Source organism: Pleurodeles waltl, chromosome 5, assembly GCF_031143425.1.
Source record: "Pleurodeles waltl isolate 20211129_DDA chromosome 5, aPleWal1.hap1.20221129, whole genome shotgun sequence".
In the NCBI taxonomy this organism is placed as follows: domain Eukaryota; kingdom Metazoa; phylum Chordata; class Amphibia; order Caudata; family Salamandridae; genus Pleurodeles; species Pleurodeles waltl.
The window spans coordinates 1,648,326,962-1,648,351,042 of record NC_090444.1 but is presented as its reverse complement, the minus strand read 5'-3'; the positions used below and the strand labels follow the sequence as shown (position 1 = coordinate 1,648,351,042).

The following is a 24,081-nucleotide window of genomic DNA, read 5'->3' as shown; positions in this document are numbered from 1 at the left end:
AAACTAAATGCATATAGAATGACAAGGTAGTACCTGGCCAGACAACGTTGGGAGCAATGTTTAGCTGTCCAGACATGTTAGAAGGGTTGTGGGGAAACATGCACTCTCGTCCATATCTGATGGGCGTGCGTACATGCCCAATCTTACGGAAAGGAGGTTATTACACGTCAGAGCCATCACAGGCATACCGTGGCTCTCCAAAGAGGGCTGTATAGAGGAGCAGTAGAGTTAAGGCTGTTGATCGCCTCAGGACCCCAATGGGAAAACTAATCAACAATACTACTTCCTAGACTAGGAATAGAATGTTTGGAAGCTTCAAACATGGCACAACCGTGGTGGGTGGGAGGGTTTAAAATGCATGATATAGGAAAAAATATTTGCATTAATTAATGTACAGGTTCAAGAAAGTTTGGCTGCCTTCTCAAACGTATGTGAGATTGCTTCACCTTTAGTCTGCTCAAGCGAGCTTTCTCCCCTCCCCAAAACCCAGAAAGATGATTGTGTGGCACAATAGTAAAATGATCAGTTTCTAGGTACATTGAGACTTTCATGCATGAATAAAATGGTGACTAAATGTAACAATGTTCCATACACCTAAAATATCCATTGATGTTCACGGATTGTATAGTGTTAATGTTTTAACTTCAAAGAAATTAAAAGGTAACTTGAGTAATCTAGACAAAAGGGCCCGATTCATAAAGGTTAACAGAGGTTTGGTCTAAGTTCAGATCAGTATTTACAAAGGTAAGTTACAAGTAGTATCTTTACATCCACACTATGGGCAGAATCGTCCGAGTGTGCTCTTTGCACCCGGGGAGGATCTCCGCCCTGAGTGCGATGTAAAGCTATTACTCTTAACTTTGTGAATACCACAAAGTCGTAGACTTTACTTTTGGTCTGAACTTGGACTAAATGTCTAAGTTTACGAATCTGGCCCAAATGTTATTGAGACTCGCGGTTGTTTTAATTCAGTGCTATGCAGCAGAGGGCTCTGCGAGCGGTGGTGTGGTCTCATTGGCTTTTTAGTTTTAAAATATTTTTCAGTGATATCTGTAACAGCAAAGGGTGTAGTGTTAGGGAACATTGATATTACTCTCTAGTGTGGCAATTAAAGCACAACATTCTTTCTCATGAAAGAGTAGCTCCACCTATCACCCAGTTTGGAGTGCTTTAACCATCATTCTGTGCCACCTCCAGTTTAAATGATTGGATCCTTGAGGACCAAATCTTGTCCTTCATTTGTTCTAGGAACTACATTCGTTCATACATTTTTAGAGCTTCCACAGCCCTGGTAAAGGCTCCAAGACCATCATCACTCCAACAACAATATCTGTGGTTAAGTTGGCAACTACTCTTACATAAACCTTCAAGGATTTGAAATGCGGGTGTAGTATGATGACTTAGAATTCCAGTAAAGCAATGAGTCTTCCCTCCGCACCAAAGGCGAATATGCTAAACATCAGCTGTAACAAGTCCCCTGACCATAATCTTTGCCAAATACTTGGAGAGCTTAACATTGCTGCTTGGTTTCAATGAAGAAAGTGAGAGCAGTATGAAGAAACACCAGTTTTGAAATTACAACTTCTCCACAGTAATGGTTAGCTATGTGGTGCGGTTTCGGATGTGATCTAGCAAGCACTTGAAGCGGTCACCACCGCAGATTTACCCTGGTGTATTCTTCTGCACTGGTCTGCAACAGCGCAGTGCTGCCCTCTGGTGCCCCATCAAGGAGAAAGTCACTGGCCATGGGAAAGGAACTCCCAGGCCCATGCAGGTCCCAGCCGACAAGTTGGATGCCATCCTCAAAGCCATCGAATCATCACGATCTTCAGTAGATAGATGAGATACCCCTGGATTTCGACCTTCGGGAAGACCAACGTGAGCAGACCACCTGGGTCACTGACACTGAATGTCCTCTCTCAGAATTGACGCCTCAACTCAAGAGTAGACTACTTGAGGGAGGGAGGGGGGGGGGGGGCAGGGTTTCCTCAACAGTGCAATGGCTGGAATCAGGAGCTGGAGAGGGCAGGGCCCGGCATAGCAACATTCTCTATGTGGGCCTTTCTGAGGGAGCTTATGGTTCCCAGCCAAAAACTGACTTCATGACGAGCTGAATACGCTCGGTATGCTTCCTAACAATAAATGTAACTAGGATGCATTCAGCCCGACTGCGCTACTTGACATATGTTTTTCTCAGGTGCCAAGATGCACTTTTCTCCTTTCTGCAGGAGATTCACCTCATTGAAAGGGAACGCCAGTGCTGCTGGAGGGGCACTGTGAACAGTATCACTTATTTTGCATTTGTAAGAGGAGCCCTCATCAGGCTCCGCCCGGGCATGCCATTCCAACTCCATACAACTATTGACAAAGAGGGTAGATACGTATCACAGAGAGTTACCTCGACAGAGAACATGTGCTTCGAGGCTGCATTTATGTGCCCAATACAGACCAAGCATCATTTTAGGCCGCCTTGTCAGAGGTACTGGTACAGTGGGTTGGCATCCTGTGGCTACTGGGTGGAGATTATAGCGATGTCTTATACATCAGTTGACTGAATTTAACCCCCCACCCTCACTCCGCTCCCAACTATTTTCTGCCTGGGCCAATCAGTGGGGACTGCATGATGCATGGAGGGTTCATAACCTACAAATCCACCCCTATTCCACCCCCATAACTTTTATGTCCATCTTGGACCGTTTTCGTTGGTTCCTGACTTACTTTTCAGAGTGGCCACCACTGACTACCCGGGTTGGGTCCTCTCCGATCATGCTGTGCATTTCCTTGATGGCGATTGAGACGCTCCTCATCCTCCAGTCCTCCTCTGGAAGCTACCCAAAAATTCTTAGAAGTCCCATCTTCCACAGACTCCGACATCACTGGATACTATACAGATCACCACGAAACTGCCTAGACTAAAAGGATGGAAAGGGATACCTTCAAAGTGGTGACCCATATGGGCATTGCATCCAAAGCATAGTCAGTGCCCATTGTGAACTGCTGGGGACTCTCAAGGAGGCTGACCGCGAGGTCACTGAACTTGATAACTGGCCCCTGCTGCAACGCAGCGGCTTGGGACACCCTGCTTCATGCAAAAAGGTGGCAGGCCCCTCCCTGTTACAACTTCAAGGGATACTCTGCCCATGTCCAAGGGGGGCAAACCTGGTCAATTGTTTGCGTGGTTGGCTTGGCAAAAGTGGCAGGCTCCTTCAATAATGAAAATGACCTCACTCACCGAATGGAGGTTGTGTTCATTCAACTATCCTACAAGCCATCAGCCCATCCTACTCTAACCTCTATAAACAACCACCTGGCCCCACACCAGCAGCAATTAGGCACTTCCTCGATCCTCTTTCCCTCCCAACTATAAATGGGATTCAACGGGAAGAACTATGTACTCATCACCACGGAGGAGTTGAAACAGGCAGTACATGACTTAGCCTTTAAAAAGACCCACGGTCTTGACGGGCTGCTAGTTGAATATTATTCCCATTATGCCACCATCCTCGCCCCTCATCTAGTGGCGATTTACAATGAGACCTTTACAACTGGTCCTCTCCACAAATCCCTGCAGAAGTCTGCTAGTTTCCATCTTGAAACCAGACAGGAACCCAACCAACCTCTCTTCCTACTGCCCAGTACCCATGTTAGGGACGGATTTCAAGATCCTGGGCAGGGTTCTAGCAGAGCGGTACGAAAAGGTGCTCCCTGACTGATTCACCCTAACCAGAACAGCTTTGTGCTAGGCTGCAACACTTCCTACTATATCCATTGTCCAATCTGAGATAGATCAGGCATCCCTACAGTATCTGTAGAAAACTGGCTCTTTGAATAGTGGACCAAAACAAGGTGCACTGTGCAAAGAGTCCAAGCAATCAACAGAGGTATCACAGAGGCACAAATGACATTCCAAATGCAGTGGCCGCAGTCGCAAATCTCAAGGGGAGGGGTAGACAGGAGGAGGAATGGGAATAAAAAAAATAAAAATGGATTTAAAAAAATATCTGTTCTCGTTGCCGCTGCCTTCTGCGTTGATCCTCTGCTCTTCTTCAGTTGTGCCAGCATTCATTGGGACAGCAGCACAGGCTCCAAAGCGATCCTGGCACTGCTGTCATGCTAAACCTAACATGAGAGCAGCACCAGGATTGGTCTGAGCACCTTGGACTGCTGCTCAGAGTGCCCTGGGGTCTGTGCAGTTTCTCCTGCCAGGCTGTGTAGCACAGCCAGTTGGAGAAACCCTAGTGCACAGGTGTTTGGCTGGCCTGAGATGGCTGGCCAAACACACGTGCACCTAGTGCATAGATTCCACTCCCTTTTCCCGCCTCCTGTGGCCCATCCCTGCCCCTCCCTGCTGATGGCTGAGCCAGCAGCTGAAAGATAAAACAATAATGAAATGTTTTATCTTACAGCTCCTGGCTTAGTCTGGAGGGGGTGGGGGGGGGGGGGGAGTGATGCTCCTTCATCCTTGTGAAGGAGCCGCCCTTGCCCAAATGCTCTTCGAGGGTAGTGCTAAGCATCTAAGGCGCACAATTATGGAAGCACATTCCAACTCCAACACCACTTCATAAAAACACATACTTTTATGTAAGGTTTGATACCAAGATCACCGGAATCGGATGAGTACTTTTGAGTTATGAATTTTTTTCATTTTTGAAAGTCGACCATGCATTTTCAGGAAGCTGAAATGCAATCCTAAAGAGAATAACAAATATGGAAATCCAGGTACAACAACTTATGGGACCAATTTCTGGTACAAAAGAGGGTTTTGGGGCAGGGATGAAGGCCGCACAAACAGGTCACCTTGGAGATCTGGTGCGTCTGGGTGCAGAGGTGTTACGGCCTCAGGTTTCCCATTCAAGTCTGACGATCTGTCCGATAACAAGGTCGCTGCAGGGATGGACTAGAAGGGCAGTCCAGGGGGACTCAACCCTTTAAGTCCCTGGGAATGTGGGGACACTGTCGGTCTTCTCCTCCTTGGGCTATTGGGCACTCAGGTGCAGGGGTGTTTTCTGCGGCGGGTCCAGCACTGGAGTTCCTTGCGGTTACAGGGAGGCCCATAGAAACACTCTGCAGGTGCGGACTGGTGATACAGTCCGACCAAGCCAACAAGTGGGCTCTGGTCTCATAAGGTGGGGAGATGTGGAGACATCCTTGGTTCTCCTCTTCTGGGTCCGGAACAGACAGGTGCAGAGGTATTCTCTGGGGTCAGGCTCTGCCTCCTCATTACTCGTAGTTGTAGGGGGTATGCACAAACAGTCTGCAGATGCCGTGGTGAAGTCCAGTGGGTGAGCACCGGGTGGCTTCTCTTCTGGAGGGCCTGGGGACTGTTGTGACACAGTTGGTCCCCTGCAACACGTGCTAGGCGGCTCTGGTGCAGTGGTCCTGCCCGGCGTCAAGTTTTTGGCAGTCCCTGTCCTCTCAGGACTTACTTGGGTGCCTGCAGATCCAGGGGAGCAGCTCCTCTACTCCAAGGGAGTTCTTCCTGATGATTTGCAGAGCACTGGCAACTCTCCTGTTTTCTTGGAGGCTGCAGCAGCAGGACAGGTCAGTTGCTCCTCTAGCATTTAGCCCGGCAGGCCTGCATGGTTGGTGTCAAGTCAGTCGTGGGCCCTCAGTTCTCGGGTTCAGCAGGCATCTTGTTCACTTCTTCTTTTGTGTCCAACAAAGATCTGAGAATCCTGTATTGTGGAGTGGGGGAATCCCATAAAATTCTCTAGAGGAGTGAAGGGTGCCATTGGGCTACTTACCCTTGGGGTCCCTCTAGATGACCACTTTGTGGGAAGTGGGAAACACCCTGTCCTGAGTCCCTAAATTCCACCACACGCAAGATGGCATATCTAAATTGGTGCCCACTTCAGGCTGGCCACCCTAGGGGTGTTCCCAGTCGAACTGTGATACATCTCCTGCATAGTTCATTTTCACACTGGTCCAGGTGCCAGATGGGCCCTGAGGTGGGGGGGTTGGCATCTTCCACTGAGGAAGGCTAAATCTGCACATCAAAGGTGGTGGGCTTCTTTGAAGTTCCTGCCTTGGAATGCAGGCCATCCTGGAAGCAGGGGTAGGTAACACCTCAGCCTGCACAGGCTTTTGTTTCTGATTTCTCTATAGTGGAGTCTCTTCCTGCTGGCAGGTCAGATTCCAGTCTGTTGGTGGCAGGCTGGCTAGAACCTTTCAATGAGCTCACCAGCAGTTGATAGGTTTTTCAGGGGACACCTAAGTTGCCCTCTGGGTACATGTATTGATAAATCCATAAATGGAATCAGTGAGGGTGTATTAATGAGATGTTTGATACCGAATATCCCTAGGTTCAGAGAAGCCATCATGTAGCTGGGGGTCTTGTAGTAACCATTGTCCAGCACGTGTATTTAAAATGGCATACCTGTATATTTACTGTGTCGACAGACATAATAGTGGCATATTTGCTCATGCGTGTATGCTCATTTTCTCATGCGTATATGCCCTCACTTGTAATATAATGCGCACTGCCTTAGGGCTGAAGACCTGCTGTTGGGTGACTTACTGATATTACACGCAGTGTTTTGGGGGACATGGCACACCAGTGTCATGCCTTGTTTTCAATTTTTGGTGCACCTTGTCACACAGCGTGCAATGGCTCTCCAAGTGGTGCACACTGTGCTGCAGCTCTCAGGGGCCCTCTTCAGTACCCATGCCCTAGGTACCAGAGGGGTACCATTTACTAGGGACTTAGAGGGGTGCTGAATGGGCTGGACACTTGTGTCTTGTTTTAGGGATGGAACACCTGCACCAGTGACCCGGTTAGCAGGAACCCAGTGCACTTCAGTCAAAGTTGCATTTAAAAACCAAACAAGTGTGTGTGTGAAGGGGGTTGGTACTGAACCCAGCTCCCCTATACTACCCCAGAGCAGCATGTCTGATATTAGACATTGAGAAAACCTATTATGGGATTCTGTTCATGGTCTTCTTAGCAGTGGGACTGGGACCCCGTCTCCTCTCCTACACTAAGCTACTACACACAAATCCCTCCTTTCTGAGTTCCCATTGGCTGCCAAGTAATACCCCCCCTTCCCAGTCAGTCGTGGTACATGACAGGGCTGTCCCCTTTCCCCAATCTTGTTTTCCTTAGCCATGGAATCCATGGCACTCCACCTCAGAATGGAGAGCCCCACCCGGGGGATACTGCTGCACGGAGACCTGCATGATGTATCCCTTTGTCAATGATGTCCTACTTTACATTCAAGATATGCTAGTTGATACTTCCTAACGGACGGCTTTCAGGACTTTGAAGCAGCAGCCAGACTTAGAGTCAGATGGGGGAAGTCTTATACTTTCCTGTTCTGGAGCGAAATCCCACAACATCCAGCCTCTAACCTGGCAGGCCACGACTCCTCAACAGTTAGGAGTCACTGTACCACTCCCAGGAAGATCTGTTTGAAGGTAACCTAAAAGTGGTTTATGCTACCCTGCGCTCCCAAGTGCATATCTGGCAAACACTTCCTTTAGACCTTACCGGTAGGATTGCATTGTCAAAAATGAATTATTTCCCCGTTGCTGTACTACTTTGTTAATGTCGCAATCTTTCCTTCACTCTGCCGATTCTTTAGTGACCTAGTCATTTTGATGGGGGATCTGCTCTGATTGACAGAAGGTGGCGGGTTGCTTTTCACAAACTACAGCTACTAGTGGGTCAGGGAAGTCTGGGAGCCCCTCTTTTGAATCATTAATTAGCCAGCGAGCCACCTATTGGTTTAGAGATGCTGTCAGACAGGAACACGTTTGAAACAGCTACTGAGGCCAGCCGGCTCGCCACATACATACTCCGGCAGATCATTCAACCTGCGTTCAAGGTGCATCACACCTCGTTGCTTGTTGGTTGGTTGACACGGTGGTGTCTCACCAGAACCTTTCACTAAACTAGCAAGATTGTCCACTACTCCTCCAGCATTCTGCTACCTGCACTACCTAGCACACAAGGCCCTTTTACCACAGATCAGCTAATTCAAAGGAAAATATGTGGGTTTGACATGGTAAGGGGGTATCTTCCGAGATGGGATCGCTCCTGACATTTGACCAGCTTCAACAAGACTATGCCATTCCCCTGTGGACAATTTATGTACGGACACCTACTGGCCTCAATGAGCACTCTGGGGACTACCCCAACCCCCCCTCCCAACAGTAGAAGCACTTGGATCTGAAGTTATCCACACCCTACATCTCATGGGATGTGGGTGGCACCTCAATACTTGGCTCTACAAAGCCATTAGAACACACATTGGCACGCCCTTGACACACCTTAGGCAGTGTTGGGAAGAAGACATTGGGAGACCTTTCCATGTTTTGGAATGAGCTAGGGCTCTGGAATTCCCCAAAACTGTATTGCGCAATGCACGTTTGAAAAATATGCAATACATGCTTCTTCACTGGTCCTACCTGACCCCCACCTGCCTCAACAAAACAGTCCCCACAGCACATCTCACCTGCCTGAGATGCTCAAATCCCACTGTGGACCTCCACCACGTACTCCGATCTTGCCCAGCATGAACACGTTTCTGGGACCCTCATTGTTAGAAATGAGGTCATTCGTTAATACAGGTTACCCCCTGTTCAAGCAAGGACCCTCCCTCTAGAGAATCACCCTCCGCTAACCCCTGCTTATCTCCTTGGTAGCTTGTCAGAGCAGTAGGTTTAACTTCAGAGCGCTATGTGTAAAGTATCTGTACCAACACACACAGTAACTTAATGAAAACACTACAAAATGAGACCACACCAGTTTAGAAAAATAGGAAATATTTATCTAAACAAAACAAGACCAAAACGACAAACATCCACCATAAACAAGTCATCAATTAAAAATCAAAAAGTCTTTAAGTAGTTTTAAAAACACACTAGCGCTGCTAGAGTGAAAATGTACCTGGTGTGCGTAAAAAATAACCCCGCACGGGCGGGTGTGCGTCAAAAATAACTCCGCACAGTGGTATTTGAATCAAAAATCCAGCCGCACGATCCGAAAATCCCGCAGCGCAGGTTGTGATCTCCCAGCCTCCATCAGTGATGTTGCGTGTCGTTTCTCCTGCTCCGTGCGTCTTCGGTCACGTTTCCTGCGAGCGTCGTTTCTCAGCTGCGGAACCGGCTTTGCGTCGTTTTTTTAGCCGCAGATCAGATTCGCGTCCATCTTTTCCCTGCACGGCGCTCTGTGTGTGGATTTTCTTGTCTTTAGGCTGACAGCTTCTCCTTTCAGGGTCCCAGGAACTGGATGGGCACCACAGGGCAGAGTAGGAGTCACTCCAGGTGCTGGCAGAGAGAAGTCTTTGCTGTCCCTGAGACTTCAAACAACAGAAGGCAAGCTCTAGATCCAGCCCTTGGAGATTTCTTCTCAAGATGGAAGGCACACAAAGTCCAGTCTTTGCTCTCTTACTCTGGCAGAAGCAGCAACTGCAGGATAGCTCCACAAAGCACAGTCACGGACAGGGCAGCTCTTCTTCCTCCGCTATTCAGTTCTTCTCCAGGCAGAGGTTCCTCTTGGTTCCAGAAGTGTTTCTAAAGTCTGTGGTTTTGGGTGCCCTTCTTATAAACTATTTCTCCTTTGAAGTAGGCCTACTTCAAAGTAAAGTCTCTTGAATGTGAAATCCTGCCTTGGCCAGGCCAGGCCAGGCCCCAGACACTCACCAGGGGGTTGGAGACTGCATTGTGTAAGGACAGGCACAGCCCTTTCAGGTGTAAGTGACCACTCCTCCCCTTCCTCCTAGCACAGATGGCTCATCAGGATATGCAGGCTACATCCCAGCTCCTTTTGTGTCACTGTCTAGTGTGAGGTGCAACCAGCCCAACTGTCAAACTGACCCAGACAGGGAATCCACAAACAGGCAGAGTCACAGAAATTGTATAAGCAAGAAAATGCCCACTTTCTAAAGGTAGGCATTTTCAAACACACAATCTTAAAATCAACTTTACTAAAAGATGTAGTTTTAAATTGTGAGCTCAGAGACCCCAAACCCACATGTCCATCCGCTCCCAAAGGGAATCTACACTTTAATCAGATTTAAAGATAGCCCCCATGTTAACCTATGAGAGGGACAGGCCTTGCAACAGTGAAAAACGAGTTCAGCAATATTTCACTGTCAGGACATATAAAACACATTATATGTCCTACCTTAACCATACACTGCACCCTGCCCTTGGGGCTACCTAGGGCCTACCTTAGGGGTGTCTGACATGTAAGAAAAGGGAAGGTGTAGGCCTGGCAAGTGGGTACACTTGCCAAGTCGAATTTACAGTTAAACTGCACACACACACACACTGCATGGCAGGTCTGAGACATGATTACAGAGCTACTTAAGTGGGTGGCACAACCAGTGCTGCAGGCCCACTAGTAGCATTTGATTTACAGGCCCTGGGCACCTCTAGTGCACTGTACTAGGGACTTACTAATAAATCAAATATGCCAATCATGGATAAACCATTACATACAATTTTACACAGAGCATATGCACATTAGCACTGGTTAGCAGTGGTGAAGTGCTCAGAGTTCAAAAACCAACAGCAACAGGCAAGAAGAAATAGGAGGTAGGAGGCAAAAAGATTTGGGATGACTCTGCATAAGCAAAAAAACTCCAATACTCATCACGGAACTCAACATGCAGAAAACATAGGGGGCCGTGTCATTGGGGTTATTACTGTAACTGAACCACAAAGTGTGAGCCTGATTTGCTAATCTGGACCTAATACCGGCAACATGCCTCCTTGCTATGCACTGGCAGGCCGCACACCCTCTGTTGCAGGCCCAGTGGCATACAGTGTGCTAAGAAATGGGGTCTCTTCATGGCAGTGGTTTGCACCCTGTCCAAGTGGGGACCTTCACTCTAGTCAGGGTAAGGGAGCCACACAGCTAAGATTACCCTTGCTCACCCCCTACGTAGCTTGGCACGAGCAGTCATGCTTATTTCCGAGGCAATGTGTAAAGTATTTGTACACACACACACTGGAGCTAAGTGAAAACACTACAAAAGGAATCCACACCAGTTCAGAAAAAGAGCTAATATTTATCTGGATTAAACAAGACCAAAAAAACAGAAATCCAACTTAAACAAATCAAGATATCACTTTTTAAAAGTTTAATTAAGTCTTAATCTATAGGAATCAAGGGCTGTATCTCTTTAGCACAAAGTACCTGGGATACGTCAAAAACAGATGATGCGGGCCACAGGCAACGTGAGGTGCCAAAAAGCAAAGCATCTGTTCCTGACTGCGCAGCGGAGGTGATAAGTTGGCTCTTTCCTCGCAGGTGAGGCAATGTGTCAGTTCCTTACTGGCAGTAGAGGTGATGTGTTGATTCTTTCCTCACAAGAAAGGTGATGTATTGATTACCTGGACACGCAGCCTCAGTTCCTTACTGCAGTGTAAAATTGATGCCCAGAGAAGATGCATGGAAAATACAGATGTACTGTGTGGATGGACTCGTGCTGAAACGGGTACGGCGTCAGTTCTGCAGCTGCGAGACAGGCGCTGCATCGTTTAGATTTTCTCTCCACCCCCCCTACAGCATCCATCTTTTCTTCCTGGCAGAATTTCCTCCGTCCAGAAGTGTTCTACCTCTGTAGTGTCAGAGGTCCAGTACTTTTTCACATTTCTGTCTTTGAAGTAGGCAAACTTAAATGTCAAATCTTTGTAGTTCACAAGACCCTGCCTCTCCCTGCCCTGGCCCCAGACACTCCAGGGGGGTGGAGACTGCTTTGTGCGAGGACAGTCAGAGCCCTATTCAGGTGAAAGTATCGGCTCTTCCCACTGCCCTAGTTCAGGAAGACCCATCAGCAGAGGCATGGAATGGTTAAGCAAGAAAATGACACTTTTTCTGGAAGTGGCATTTCCAAACTTAGAATTCAATAGCCAACTTCACCAAAAGATGCATTTTTAAATTTTGAGTTCAGAGACCCCAAACTACATATTTCTATCTGCTTCCAATGGAAAATTACACTTAAAAGATATTTCAAGGCAATCCCCATGTTACCCTATGGGACAGATGGGCCTTTCTATAGTGAGAACCGAATTTAGCAGTATTTCACCATCAGGACATGTAAAATGTACCAGTTCATGTCCTACATTTTACGTACACTGCAGCATGGGGCTGCCTTGGGGCCTACCTTAGGGGTTACTTACAGCTACTAAAAGGGAAGGTTTGGGCCTGGCAAGTAGGAGCCCTTTCCTTGCCAACATGCTGTTTTAAAACTGCACACAGGCACTGCAGTGGCAGGCCTGAGACACATTTCCAGGACTACTAAGTGGGTGGCACAATCATTGATGCAGTCCCACTAGTAGCATTTAATTTACAGGCCCTGGGTACATGTAGTGCACTTTACTAGGGACTTACGAGTCAATTAAATATGCCAATTGCGTAAATGCCAATAAAACCATGTTTGAGGGAGAGGGCACAGGCACTTTACCACTGCTAACCAGGACTAAAGTGCGTAGAGTCCTAAAGCCAACAAAAACGAGGAAAAAGTGGAGGATGACTGCAAAAAGTTTGGGTGTGGCCTGCAGCAAGGGGCACTTCCAACACAATGTGTACACATTTTTGAAGCTGTTCCTTACATGCTCTTTCCCAAGGTCTGAAATGTCGTGTTTGTGTTTTTTTTTTTTTTTTTTTTTTTTTCAACTGAAAATATTTCCCTAATGGCAACTGCTTCTCTTTGTAGCATTTCTAACTCTTTCATTATTTCAGTTTAATTAAAATGCCCTATTGTTCGGTTTCTTAAACCCTGGTCAGCCATCTTGAGATCACTACTCAAAGTATTTATCACCTGTAACACCGCAGCCTCTTCACTTAACATCTAAACTGGTTTCCTTTGGCAGATTGTCAGCCTAATGGAACCATTGTCATTACTACGACGCCAAAGGCTGTGTTGCAGGGCCTGGATCTTAGTCAACTGGTGTTACGAGATCAGCGCTGTAGACCTACTGAGATAACGGATCTGAGCGCAACATTTGTCTTCAACGCCAACACATGTGGGACAACTTCAAGGGTATTCTATAGCATTCTATACCTCAGAATTTTGCGTGGAGCAATGTGGTGCATGCTTTTGGGTATTTTGTGTGTTTTGTAAGTTGGTTGTCCAAACTCATCTGACTATGGCTTATCCTCTGTCACTATAATGAGATGTTTCATCTGCACTATTTTATTTCCAGTTTGTAGGAAATACGATCATTTATGAAAACAATATATTCCACCTACAAATGAGCCCAACTGAAGCAAAATACAAGTAAGTACAAGTTTGTAATAGTGAAGTAAGTGAAATGTAATCTGGATTCTAAAAATGCTTCTGCTTTCTCTAGCTTGAGCATATCCTGCAACTATCGCGTCAATGATTCTCTGGCGGTGGCGTTCACTTCCGAGGACGTAGTCTTGCCAACTGCTGAAGAGGGATTTGGGTCTCTAGCCCTGGTTATGAGATTGAGCAAAGGTAAACTATGACCGAAAGCATAACTTAAAGCAGCCTTTGTGTTTTTTTTATTTTTTATTATTTTTAAATCATCGTCCGGTGTTTTTATTGCACGAGTGTCGAGATGGCTAAACTTTGCCAAGGAAGCATATTCGAAAATGTATATCCTTGATTTGCCTCTTAATATAAGTATTTGGAAAATGTCTGGTCAGTCCTTATTTTGCACAATTGTGTAACACAATGGACTTATCCAGGGGAATTTCTTGCTTACTAGTCACAAGTTGCCTCTTCTAGATGCTTAGAAGGAGTGCTTCGAAATTACTAAAAGGTGGTTAAGTCAAGCGTTTGGAGTAATTCTGTAGCTGCGATTCCTACCACAGTGGAACGTACATGAAGGTCCAGGTGTAAAAAGTAGGCTGAAAAGCTGAGGACTAATGTTTTGAAACGTGCATTATTTGAAAGATCGAAATGGAAAGTATTTCCTAGGTAGTAAAAACAAAACTGTTTAGGGGTGGCTACAGTCAGGGAAATTTAGCAGTCTCTGTGAGCTACTGTCCCCAATTCTTCAAAATATACAGACAATAGTTTGGCTCGGCCCCCTCCAATGTACTTTGTTACACTTTTGTTATGCACTGCACTTTGCTCGATGGATTATTTGTAAAGCCCACAGCGTTTCGTGGATGGGTGCATTTTTTCCATCACCTTGAGTAGTTTTATTCTTTCCGGTTTGGATTGTTAATGCATCCTTTTGAGCTGTCCTATCATCTGAGACTTCATCTACTACTGGTGCTGCTGCTCGATGCTGGACCGGGGAGGCGTGGCTGGAGAGAATAGATCTCGCCGCGTGGATGCTTCTCACCCCTGTTGCTCCCTGCACCCAGTTCAGTGCTCAACTGCACATGTATGTGCATCTCTCAACCCGCCTACAGCTCTCCATTCACTGAACCTGCATCACTGTACTCACAATTTATATCCGTCTGATGCACAGAGCTCAGTTCGAGCACAGCCTTTACTGTAATTCCTAGCATGGATATTTCAGCAAGCAGCTTTAGGTTCCTATAGAGTATTCTCAGCTCTGGAATTCATAATGTATGCAAATGCTAGTGCACAGGGTTTCAAATATAATTTTTAGTGGAAATGTGCAAAGACAAGAACTCCCCGCCCCACCTCCTCGCATACACGCACGCACACATGCATATACATATATATCTTGGGAAGGACTGCAGTGCAAGTTTCCAGTCATGAGCCTGATTATCCTAACGGATTCAATCTTGCTTTCTACAAGTAAAGGCTCTCACGTAGGCAATGCTGGGAACTTGAGTCAATCTTTCAGCATTCAGAGGTGCAGAGGGGTTCCGACTGTCAAAACTCCCATAGATGGCAATTTTTTTCCTTAAAGAAATTTGAAATATTACATCGTTTATACAGACCGGGTGCCCTGCACACAGATTTGAGATTAACTAGACTTAACTGATTACCTGCTCCTGCAATTTTATTAGAATAGTATGAGCAGCACTTCCTGCGAATCACCTTTTGATATTCGAATGAACCTTTGGACTCGTATAGGTGCGAGTGTTTGGCTCTGAACAAAATGAAGTCAACAATAAACAAAACCAAACAATACCATCATTAATCAACATTAGAGTCCGAAATCTAAACACAACATGACCTATTTAGGCATGAATCACCACACCAGTTTAGTAAAGTTCAAACCTTTATTGCCCTTTAGATTACCAATGCTAAGATTACGTAAACCAAACGGAAAACCAAGTTATGATATATGAATAATACAGGTTGACCAAACCTTCTAAAGAATCTCAACTTTGACAGAATGTGAATCTTTAGGCATTCTATCACCATACAGAATAACAGCGATATCAGATGCACAGTTGAGATTGTGAATAATACATCTGTGTTAACTTAATGTATTCAATCAGTTATTTTGTGCTGCCAAATTCAGAATGTGACCTTTTATTACCCTAATTAGATTAAGCGTATTGGACTTTATGCAAAAAAGACAAAAACTAATTTAGAAAACTTCTATCTATGGCGCTAGCAAAAATAGCAGTTGGGTTTCTAGAAGAGAAATACATGAAAACCTGCAAGAAAGACAAATGTGCAGTTTGTTCCTTAATGGATTTAGCAGGAAGCGAAGTCTTCAGTGGAGCATCTTATGATCCTCTTCAGTGTGCATTGACATATGGGAACAGTTCAGTAATATCTGATCTTAATGCATCTGAACTGTCAGTGGCACATATCACATTATTTCACTAACTGAAATAAAAGCACATCTGAACACAGCCAGGAAATGGGGAAGAACTGCATGCTAATCCACAGGGAAGAATTCTGAATAAGACTGATCTCACAGCAAAGGAAAAGCAAAATCTCCCCAAAGTCTGAGCTTAAATTACAATATTAAAGTCCCACAAAGTAATTAGATACTCTGCCATTGGTTAGACTAGGGTGGTTTTGGACAGAACCAATTAAAATTAAAGCACGTTTCTTCATGTTGCGCTTCTTGTGTGTTTCACTCCCTCATTGGTTCAAATCCTTTCACTGCCATCACCAGTTTCCGTTACAGAAATAAAATGTTTCAAACTACATAAAACCACTGAAAGCCATTGTTTTCTGTGGAACACTATCTGGCAGGAAATAAACAAATGTTTCAAAATACAGCACAAGAACATTTCTCTCGGACATTAGATAACACATGATGTTTCAGAAAGAACAGAAAACTTTCTAAGCATCACATTTATTTCATTCTGAATTGGCTTAACATAGGCCTTTTCAAAAACGCAGTAAAATGTGCAGTGTACAACATTTCATACAACTCAAACTATTTAATTTCTGAACATATTTTTTTCATTACACTCCATAAAACAAAGTACATTTAATTAGAGATTTATTTTCATTTTCGAAATTTGTGTGTGCATTGTCAGTGTAGGCCTCATTTTCATTTCAGCCTTGCACTTTTAAACCCAGGGATTTTCTTTGTTAATCACACAATTTTATTACTAATTTTTCACACTCTAATGTGATGACCTCCAATTCTGATTTAGGAACTTAAACGAAAATTGGCAATATACAGCTCCTATATAATACCAAGAAGCTGAACGTTACGCCTCCTGCATCTGCATTTTATTTCATAGGCGCAATGTCATCTGCAGATAAACTTCTCTAGTTATTTAAAGTCCAGAGTTGTTGGCAAGAGCCTCCCAGACCACATTCTACAAGATTTTAGACCTAGGCAGAGAGATGACATCTGGCCCGTTAACCTTTTCTGGTGCAACCGATCCAAAAGGTTTCCAGAATGGAAGTTGTCGGTCTGTGTCCGCGAAGAGGGTATAAACTCCAGGCGTTAGTAAAACTGGTGAAAAAGGGAGTTTAGTACATGGTTGCTTTGTGAGTGGGCTGTCTCACAAGATTTAGTTCTAGAGACAGGATCCTCAATCAATAATTTAGTCTGCATATAATATGGAGTCTCATGACAGTAATTAGAATCACAGAAGCAAAAAAATGAGATGTTACCACCTCATGCTTCTAACTCAGACGTACAGTGACCAATTCATAATTGCTCCTGAATACAAGTGAGTTGGGAAACTTGAAGACTAAAAATCATGCACACACAAATTTGGTGATTAATGCGAAAACCTTATCACTTTTGCAGCACATCCTATGTGCCTCCTATTCTTTATTCTGTACAAAGCCAATTAAACCGGACCCATCAACAGCACATGGCTAACCAAACCCACCATTGAGGTGATGTTGGGTGTCCCTCAAGTCTTTTGGGGTTGGGAAGCAAATAACTCCTGCCAGCTGAATCACTGTTTGGGGGTATCGGGTGGAACCCATGCATGGGATTCTAGTGAGATACCTCATTTGCATCAGTCCAGTCATTTTGTTTGCTTTAGGGTGCCACATTCAAATGTTGGGTTATTTTTTAACACTTCTGAGTGGGCCTGTGGGAGGTCTAATTTTATTTTCTAAAGACCATTTAAATTGTTCTTGATCAATCTGTCATGGAAGAAAAGTATTTTTCCAGATGTACGTAGGCTCGGCAGCATGGTAAATGAAAGAAGCCTATGGATAGTTTATTTGTTAATGCAGTATGTAGCATAGTGGCACTTCAGGGTTAATGAATGACCACATTTAGGAAGGGTAAAGTCAGATCTGAAAATTTTTAACAAGTAAGGATTGTTTTGTAGATGTTATGGTAGCTTGCATATGCATCTTCCATCTTCACAAGTTGGAAAATGCAGCTTCTGAAATGAAGTTATTCCAAGGACAAATGTTTAATTTGAGTGAAAATATATACTGACTCAATATTCTTTTTTTGGGGGGAGGGGCAAAGGGGGGGGCAGAGAAGGAAACCTGTTTTTTTTTAATTTATTTTTTGAAGTTACATAGTGATGTGACTTAACCTCACTAAACCTCCTGGCCTTTATTGTGAGGCAGAATGTTCTGGTGCAGTTAAGATTATCGCCACAAGTGACTAAACATTCTGTGGGTAATGTGGAAAATCTCTATGGAGGAAAGCGATAACTAGTAATAAGTTGTGGCGTGACCTTGATATATTTTCCAGTTTACAGCTCCATTTGTTCTGTGGTAATGCAAGATCTTTATTGCAGTGCTGGAGAGTAACAATACTGAGCACAATATGGAGGACTGTAGTGTTTTCATAACCGAAGTGCAGAATGTGTGGAAAAAGATGTGGTTTATTCCAGGAAAAAAGACTATCCTTCAGCCAACTCTCTCTGCCCCCACCTGTCTCAGAACCTCAACCAGAATCCTGGAGCATAGAACCCCAGCACAGAACTATCTTAAGCAAGAGCCAGATACTGCAAGGATGTTCCCTAATCCCACAATGCTGGTGCACTGGCCTATGTCTGTGGTTTCGAAGTTGGTCTAGTATTAGTCCAACTCAAGACCTCTTCAATGCTTTGGAGCCAATCTCTGGAACATACAATATATGGATCGCCTTTATTCTTATATATTGGTAGCTTCCATATAGCTATCAATCCTGATGTGGATACTTATAGGGGAAGTGTGAAGGTGTCTTCGGAATTTAGATAGTCCACCCAGTCTCACTTCATTGCTTGTGCTTTGAGGAAATGTCACGCATAGGATCATGATTTGAAATAAAGTGTAGTATCAGTCCCTCAGTTATTCCCTCTTCTGCAGAGCTCATCTTCTTCAAGCCCTGAAAAGCAAGGGCTGGTGTGTCAACTCCATACAAAGGTCACCGCCACTGAGCTCCTCATAGCAGAGGGGGAGCCCCTGTAGGATGAGAGCCATTCCCTTAACTTGGGTTACATGCAGTAGTTTTTGAACTCCCTCAAATGAATGCACAATCTAATTTTGTTATTTAGGGTTACACGCTAGCACAATGGGAGCTAATCACTCAGTTGCTTACACCTGTTCAATTATTCTTTCACTACATAATCTATTCCCATCTTGACAGTGTCCCTAACACTGTAGGGAATGTTCCTCACCTTGCCCAAAAACGTAGTAGCAGCTGCCTTAAGTTTTATATCATGTGAGGCATTCTTCAAGCATCTTACACTTGATAAAAATACAGAGGGAAACTCTGTCACCAAAATCTCTGGTAACTTGTTGACAGTTAATTTGAACTTGGACTTCAGGATTGCCATTGGGATTTAGTATTATGTCCAGTAATTTCTGATGTGGCCAACTCAGCACAGTATATCCTACCACTTGAACGTTCAGTTGACCTTTATTCTCTTTAATTTTGAAACGTCCTTGAAAATATAAGCGTATGGTTTAAAATCCGGCTCCAACAATGCAGCTTTTCCTCTAAAGTATTTGCCAAACATAACAATCGATATCAAAGTCAGACATGCACCAAAATCGATCATTTCCATGCCGGCGCCATTCACCAATGCTACATCTGTGGGATGTCCAATATCCTCACTCACCCTATTGACAGTATCAAAAACTTGCAACAAAAAAGGTTCACTCGCAGTATTTACCTTACTAACCTCGGCTTTCTTTATCCACCACGTTAGCTGTCACACCTCTCCTGCAGCACTTGGCATAGTGCCCTTTCTTTACACACACATTACACTCCCATTTGGCAGCAGGACAATCTTTACTGTTGTTCCAATGTCCCACATTGCTGTATCTAAAGCACACCCCTTTACACTTTTTGCATATTTTTGTTTCTAAGTTTAGGTGTAGACTTAGAATTAACATACCAGTTTGTATTTTAAGAATTTGTGGAAGAATTTTGGTGTAGTTCTGTAACACATGATTAAGAATATTCAGTTTGTTTTGCAATAAACAATACCTCGCTGTGTTAAGAACCTCTCTTCAACCACTCTGCTCTCACCTTCTCATTTGCGCACAGCAACATGAATTGGTTCCTTATCTACTCCTCAGTATTGCTGCTGTGGGCGCGCCCTACCTTATAAATTAATTATCAAAACAAATATGAGGTGACAAGGGTAAACAACCATGTACCCTAATAAGGTCGAGTGAACCTTTGGTCTCCGATAGGTGTGAGTATTTGGCTCTGAACAAAACTAAGTTGAGAATAAACCAAACCTAACAATACCATCATTGATCAACATTAGTCATTAATTTATACGCACCATGACCTATTTTGCCATGAATCACCACGCCAGTTTAGTAAAGTTCGCTTTTATTAAACAATCATTTTCAAATCACTGAGCCCAGAAATTAGGAGTTTGCATTGGGTCCCTCCTTGCCGAAGGTAGGAACAATGCTTACAAAGCGTCTGTTATATTGCATGTGGCTCTTTGCTCGGCCAGTCTTCTTTTTCTTCTCTTGCTTAGCCACCTTTGGTGTTTGACCTCTCACTTTCCCAGCTCACGCAAGAGAACCATGCACCTTGCCACCAAGCATTTGGGCTGTGATGCCCAAAGTGCACTGTTCAGCAAGGCCGCATTCACCAATAACTGCCTCATCATCCAGAGCTGCCCCAGCATATGTAACCACTTGGTCAGCTGCAGGTATTTCTTCTGATTGTTCAATCTGTGCCTTAATTGAATGAATAATTGAGAGATTTCAATAGAATGCAAATTCTGTGCAAGAACAAAGAGCTGCATGGTTGATCCTCTGCGCATGCGGCCGATGTTACTGTGGTACAGTTTAGTAAAGTTCAAACATGTATTACCCTTTATATTCTTAACAATGCTAAGATCACATAAATCGAGCACAAAACCAAATTATAAAGATACATGAATAGCACAGGTTGACCAAACCTTCTAAAGAATCTCAGCTTTGACAGAATATGAGTTATTGGTCACTCAAGAATCACCATACAGAATGTGACATTCTAACTATTACCCTAATTAGATTAAGCATGTTGGACCTCATAGAAAAAGAAAGCAAAAACTAATTTGGAAAACATCCAGCTATGGCGCTAGCAATAATAGCAGTTGGGTTTCTAGAAGAAAACCTGCAAGAAAGACCAATGCACTTTGTTATACCTCACCTTAATGTGTTCAGCAGGCAGCGAAGTCTTCATCGGTTGAGCTTCTTCTGGTCCTCTTCAGTGGACAATGACATACAGGGAAACAGTTCAGTAATGTTTAATGCATCTGAACTGTAAGTGGCACCTAATACATTATTTCATTGACAGCAATAATAGTACCCCCAAATACAGCACAAACTGTAATTGCAGCAGAACCTAAATCTGAGCTGCAGCAAAAAAGAATAAGTATCTCTTCACCAAGAAAGAACTGAATGGACATCACCTAAACATTGCTATATTAAAGCCCCCGAAAATAACTAGCTACTCTACCAGTGGTCGGACTAGGGGGTGGTTAGGACAGAACCAACAAAAACGAATACACGTTTCTTTGTTGCATTCTTATTTTAATTTTTCTCTCTTGTTGGTTCAGCTTCTTCCACTGTCCTCGCCAGTTTCTGTTGCAAAGATAAAATGTTTCAACTGCATAAAACTACTGAAAGCCATTGTTTTCTGCAGAACATTATCCGGAACTGAGCAAAACGTTATAAAAGTAACACAAGAACATTTCTGTGGCACATTAGATCATCACACAGGATGTTTCAGAAAGGACAGAACATTGGCAGTGACTTTCCATTTAAATCAGCGATTTCTAGACATCACATTGTTTCATTCTGAATTAGCTTAACATAGGCCGGTTTTAAAAAAAAAAAAAAAAGAAATGTGCAGTAAATTTCCTGAAACTCAAACTATTTATTTTTTGAACATGTCATTTAATTAGAGGGATTTATTTTCATTTTCGAAATATCTGTCCACTATTAGTGTAGGCCTCATTTTCATTTCAGCCTTGCACTTTTAAACGCATGTTTTCTTTCAGCTAATCATGCAATTTTATTAGTAATTTTCACACTAACACTAGCAAAATTGGAAGTAGATGCTAACCACGTTAGAGCAGTTGCATAATTTTCCACTGATTCATCAGATTGTTGCACACGCACAAAATATCTTTCTAAGATTATAGACACTTTTGGTAAATGTCTGTCCAGTTTTTTTTCATGGATATTTCCTACTCATTTATACTTGACACAGCATCACTTCCTTCATCTGGTACATGTGGTAGATGTTCAAATATTTCCTGCCCTTTGGATCCCAGACAATGCAGGAGCAAAGAAGCTTTCTTTTCTGCAGAAAAGTTTGTGTCACAGACTTAAATAATTATTAAACACCTTTTTCCCCGCTTAAACCATTTTAGCACTGGTTCACCCGGCATAGGCAAGAAAAATGGAGACAAAATATTCTGCATTGTAGGATAAACCTAAAGGACTTGGTTATATAGTTCAATACCACATGACACCACACAACATATAACAATATCCTCACACCAGTCAGGATGATAATGAAGATCCTCACTTTAGTGCACCAGCTGAAATAACGAAACAAGCATTGGCAAGGCCAATCTGTCTCTGCAATCCGAGAGCTACTGGCTTTGTCAATGTGTTTCAGCATTGCATGGCCCGATTGGAAGTGTTACCGGGCAGATGCAGCACCCACCACATGTGCCGTTACTCCTTTGTATAGCCACGGGCATACGTGAACAAGTCATGCCAAACTGATTTTACCATTTGATAGAGCGCAAAACACCATATGAAATGTGCCCATTCCCTTTAATGAGTGCTGCCAGAATTACCTAGCAAAATCATGATACTCATTTTGTTCACCTCTCAAGGACAGAAGATACCATCTGCTTTTGTGCAATTAATTCTTGTGACTTGCATGCTACGCATACATACCTTCTGCAGGCACTCATCCCACTGAGCTATCCGACTGGCTAGAAGTATCCTGTCCAACAATCCTCAAAATACAGAGATCATTGTGAGATCGATTGACCTTGTAAGTTTTTATCAGCCAAGTTGGGCAGTAGCATGGTTTAAAGTTTATTTTATTATTTTAAGTGCTATGACGCAGCTAGTGTTCAGGGTGTCAATTTTTTTTATTCGATTTCGCCTAAGCAAGACATGTCTTGCTAGTGCTGTGTAGCCGAGACCTAAAAAGTGCACGTCAGTAATTGTTGCTCAAATTAATGGTCGTGCCTCCCTGTTAGTGGTCAGATTTAATTTCCAACGCCTGCGATTTATCACTGACAGCCTGCTTTGTAGAAGGCTTGCCAATAATACTTAAGGATCCATTCGAGTTAATGGCCTCCTGTGACTTAAACACTTTTACAGCTGGATGTCCCTGCTGCTGAAATGAGATACAGGAAAGCCTTGTCATACCTCCCTCGGATAGATGGGAAGGCTGTCCTCTGTGGTAATGCCTGCATTTCACAAGGCTCGGCTGTCAGGTCTGTTTTCTTTCCCTTAACCGCACTGTTAGTGGGCAAGATGCCTGTCGAGCGCTCAGCTCTCCTACTGGAAGTGAACAGCAGAGCAAGTGTCTGCTTAAGTCACCAATAACGTTCAAGCTATTTGACCTAACGGGATTTGCCGCAGTCCATAGGGCACACAGAATTTGGCACTAGAGCAAAAAGTGGAACTTACTGAATTTGCTCCGATTTGCAGTGTTGTGTAACAAGAATTGGAACAAATATATTTTCGCAACTTTTTAAAATATGAAAGATGAAAATAAGTGAGTTAAATCAGTTCCCTTTTTCTTATATTCAGTTGCTTTGTTTTGGGTTCAGTTTTATTTGTTAAAAGCCTTAATAAACATAAAATGATTTATGAACATAGGATGCATCTTTTTTCGTTATCCTGTTTACCCTGGTTCTTCACTTGGTAGAATATTGACACGAGCAACCACTTCGCTCCATTCCCTTCGAAGCAAACAGCAACAAGTCTTCAAAAGAGCATTTAATCCACTTGAGCAATTATAAAAGTACACATTTATAACTGCCAACTTATGCTTGTCATGTGACACACAACCAGTTATAGCTTTTAAGATCGACATTTTCAGCACATACCTTCATTGTTTAATGCACAACTACAGTTTCCTGAATTAAGCTTTCCGTAGGCCAAAAAAGCAAGACAAAGTGTGGCCTAGTGTGGGCGATTTGGCTGCAATGCAGATTATTATAAAGTTAAGTCTAAAGTATTTTTGACACCTGCTCCAGCTGCCCTGTCTAATGTATGAATTTATTTGGTTTTATAAAGTGTAGATAAAGACTTTTGCCTGGGGTGCTAGAACAAGTACTTTGAATGTATTTTCATCAATTTCTGGTGA

The 24,081-nt window shown here is 43.7% G+C and overlaps 1 protein-coding gene and 1 pseudogene across 1 annotated transcript in view; one reads left to right on the top strand and one right to left on the bottom strand.

Annotated features, from left to right (window-relative positions):
- LOC138296642 (uncharacterized) overlaps positions 1-24,081 on the top strand; it is a 140,504-nt gene that overhangs the window by 72,328 nt on the left and 44,095 nt on the right. Inside the window, exons 15-17 of the mRNA XM_069235976.1 lie at positions 12,823-12,992; positions 13,156-13,229; positions 13,303-13,430. Coding sequence (XP_069092077.1) covers positions 12,823-12,992; positions 13,156-13,229; positions 13,303-13,430 — 372 coding nt within the window. The remainder of the gene's footprint in view (positions 1-12,822; positions 12,993-13,155; positions 13,230-13,302; positions 13,431-24,081) is intronic.
- On the bottom strand, positions 20,069-20,497 carry LOC138296643 (ubiquitin-like FUBI-ribosomal protein eS30 fusion protein; annotated as a pseudogene).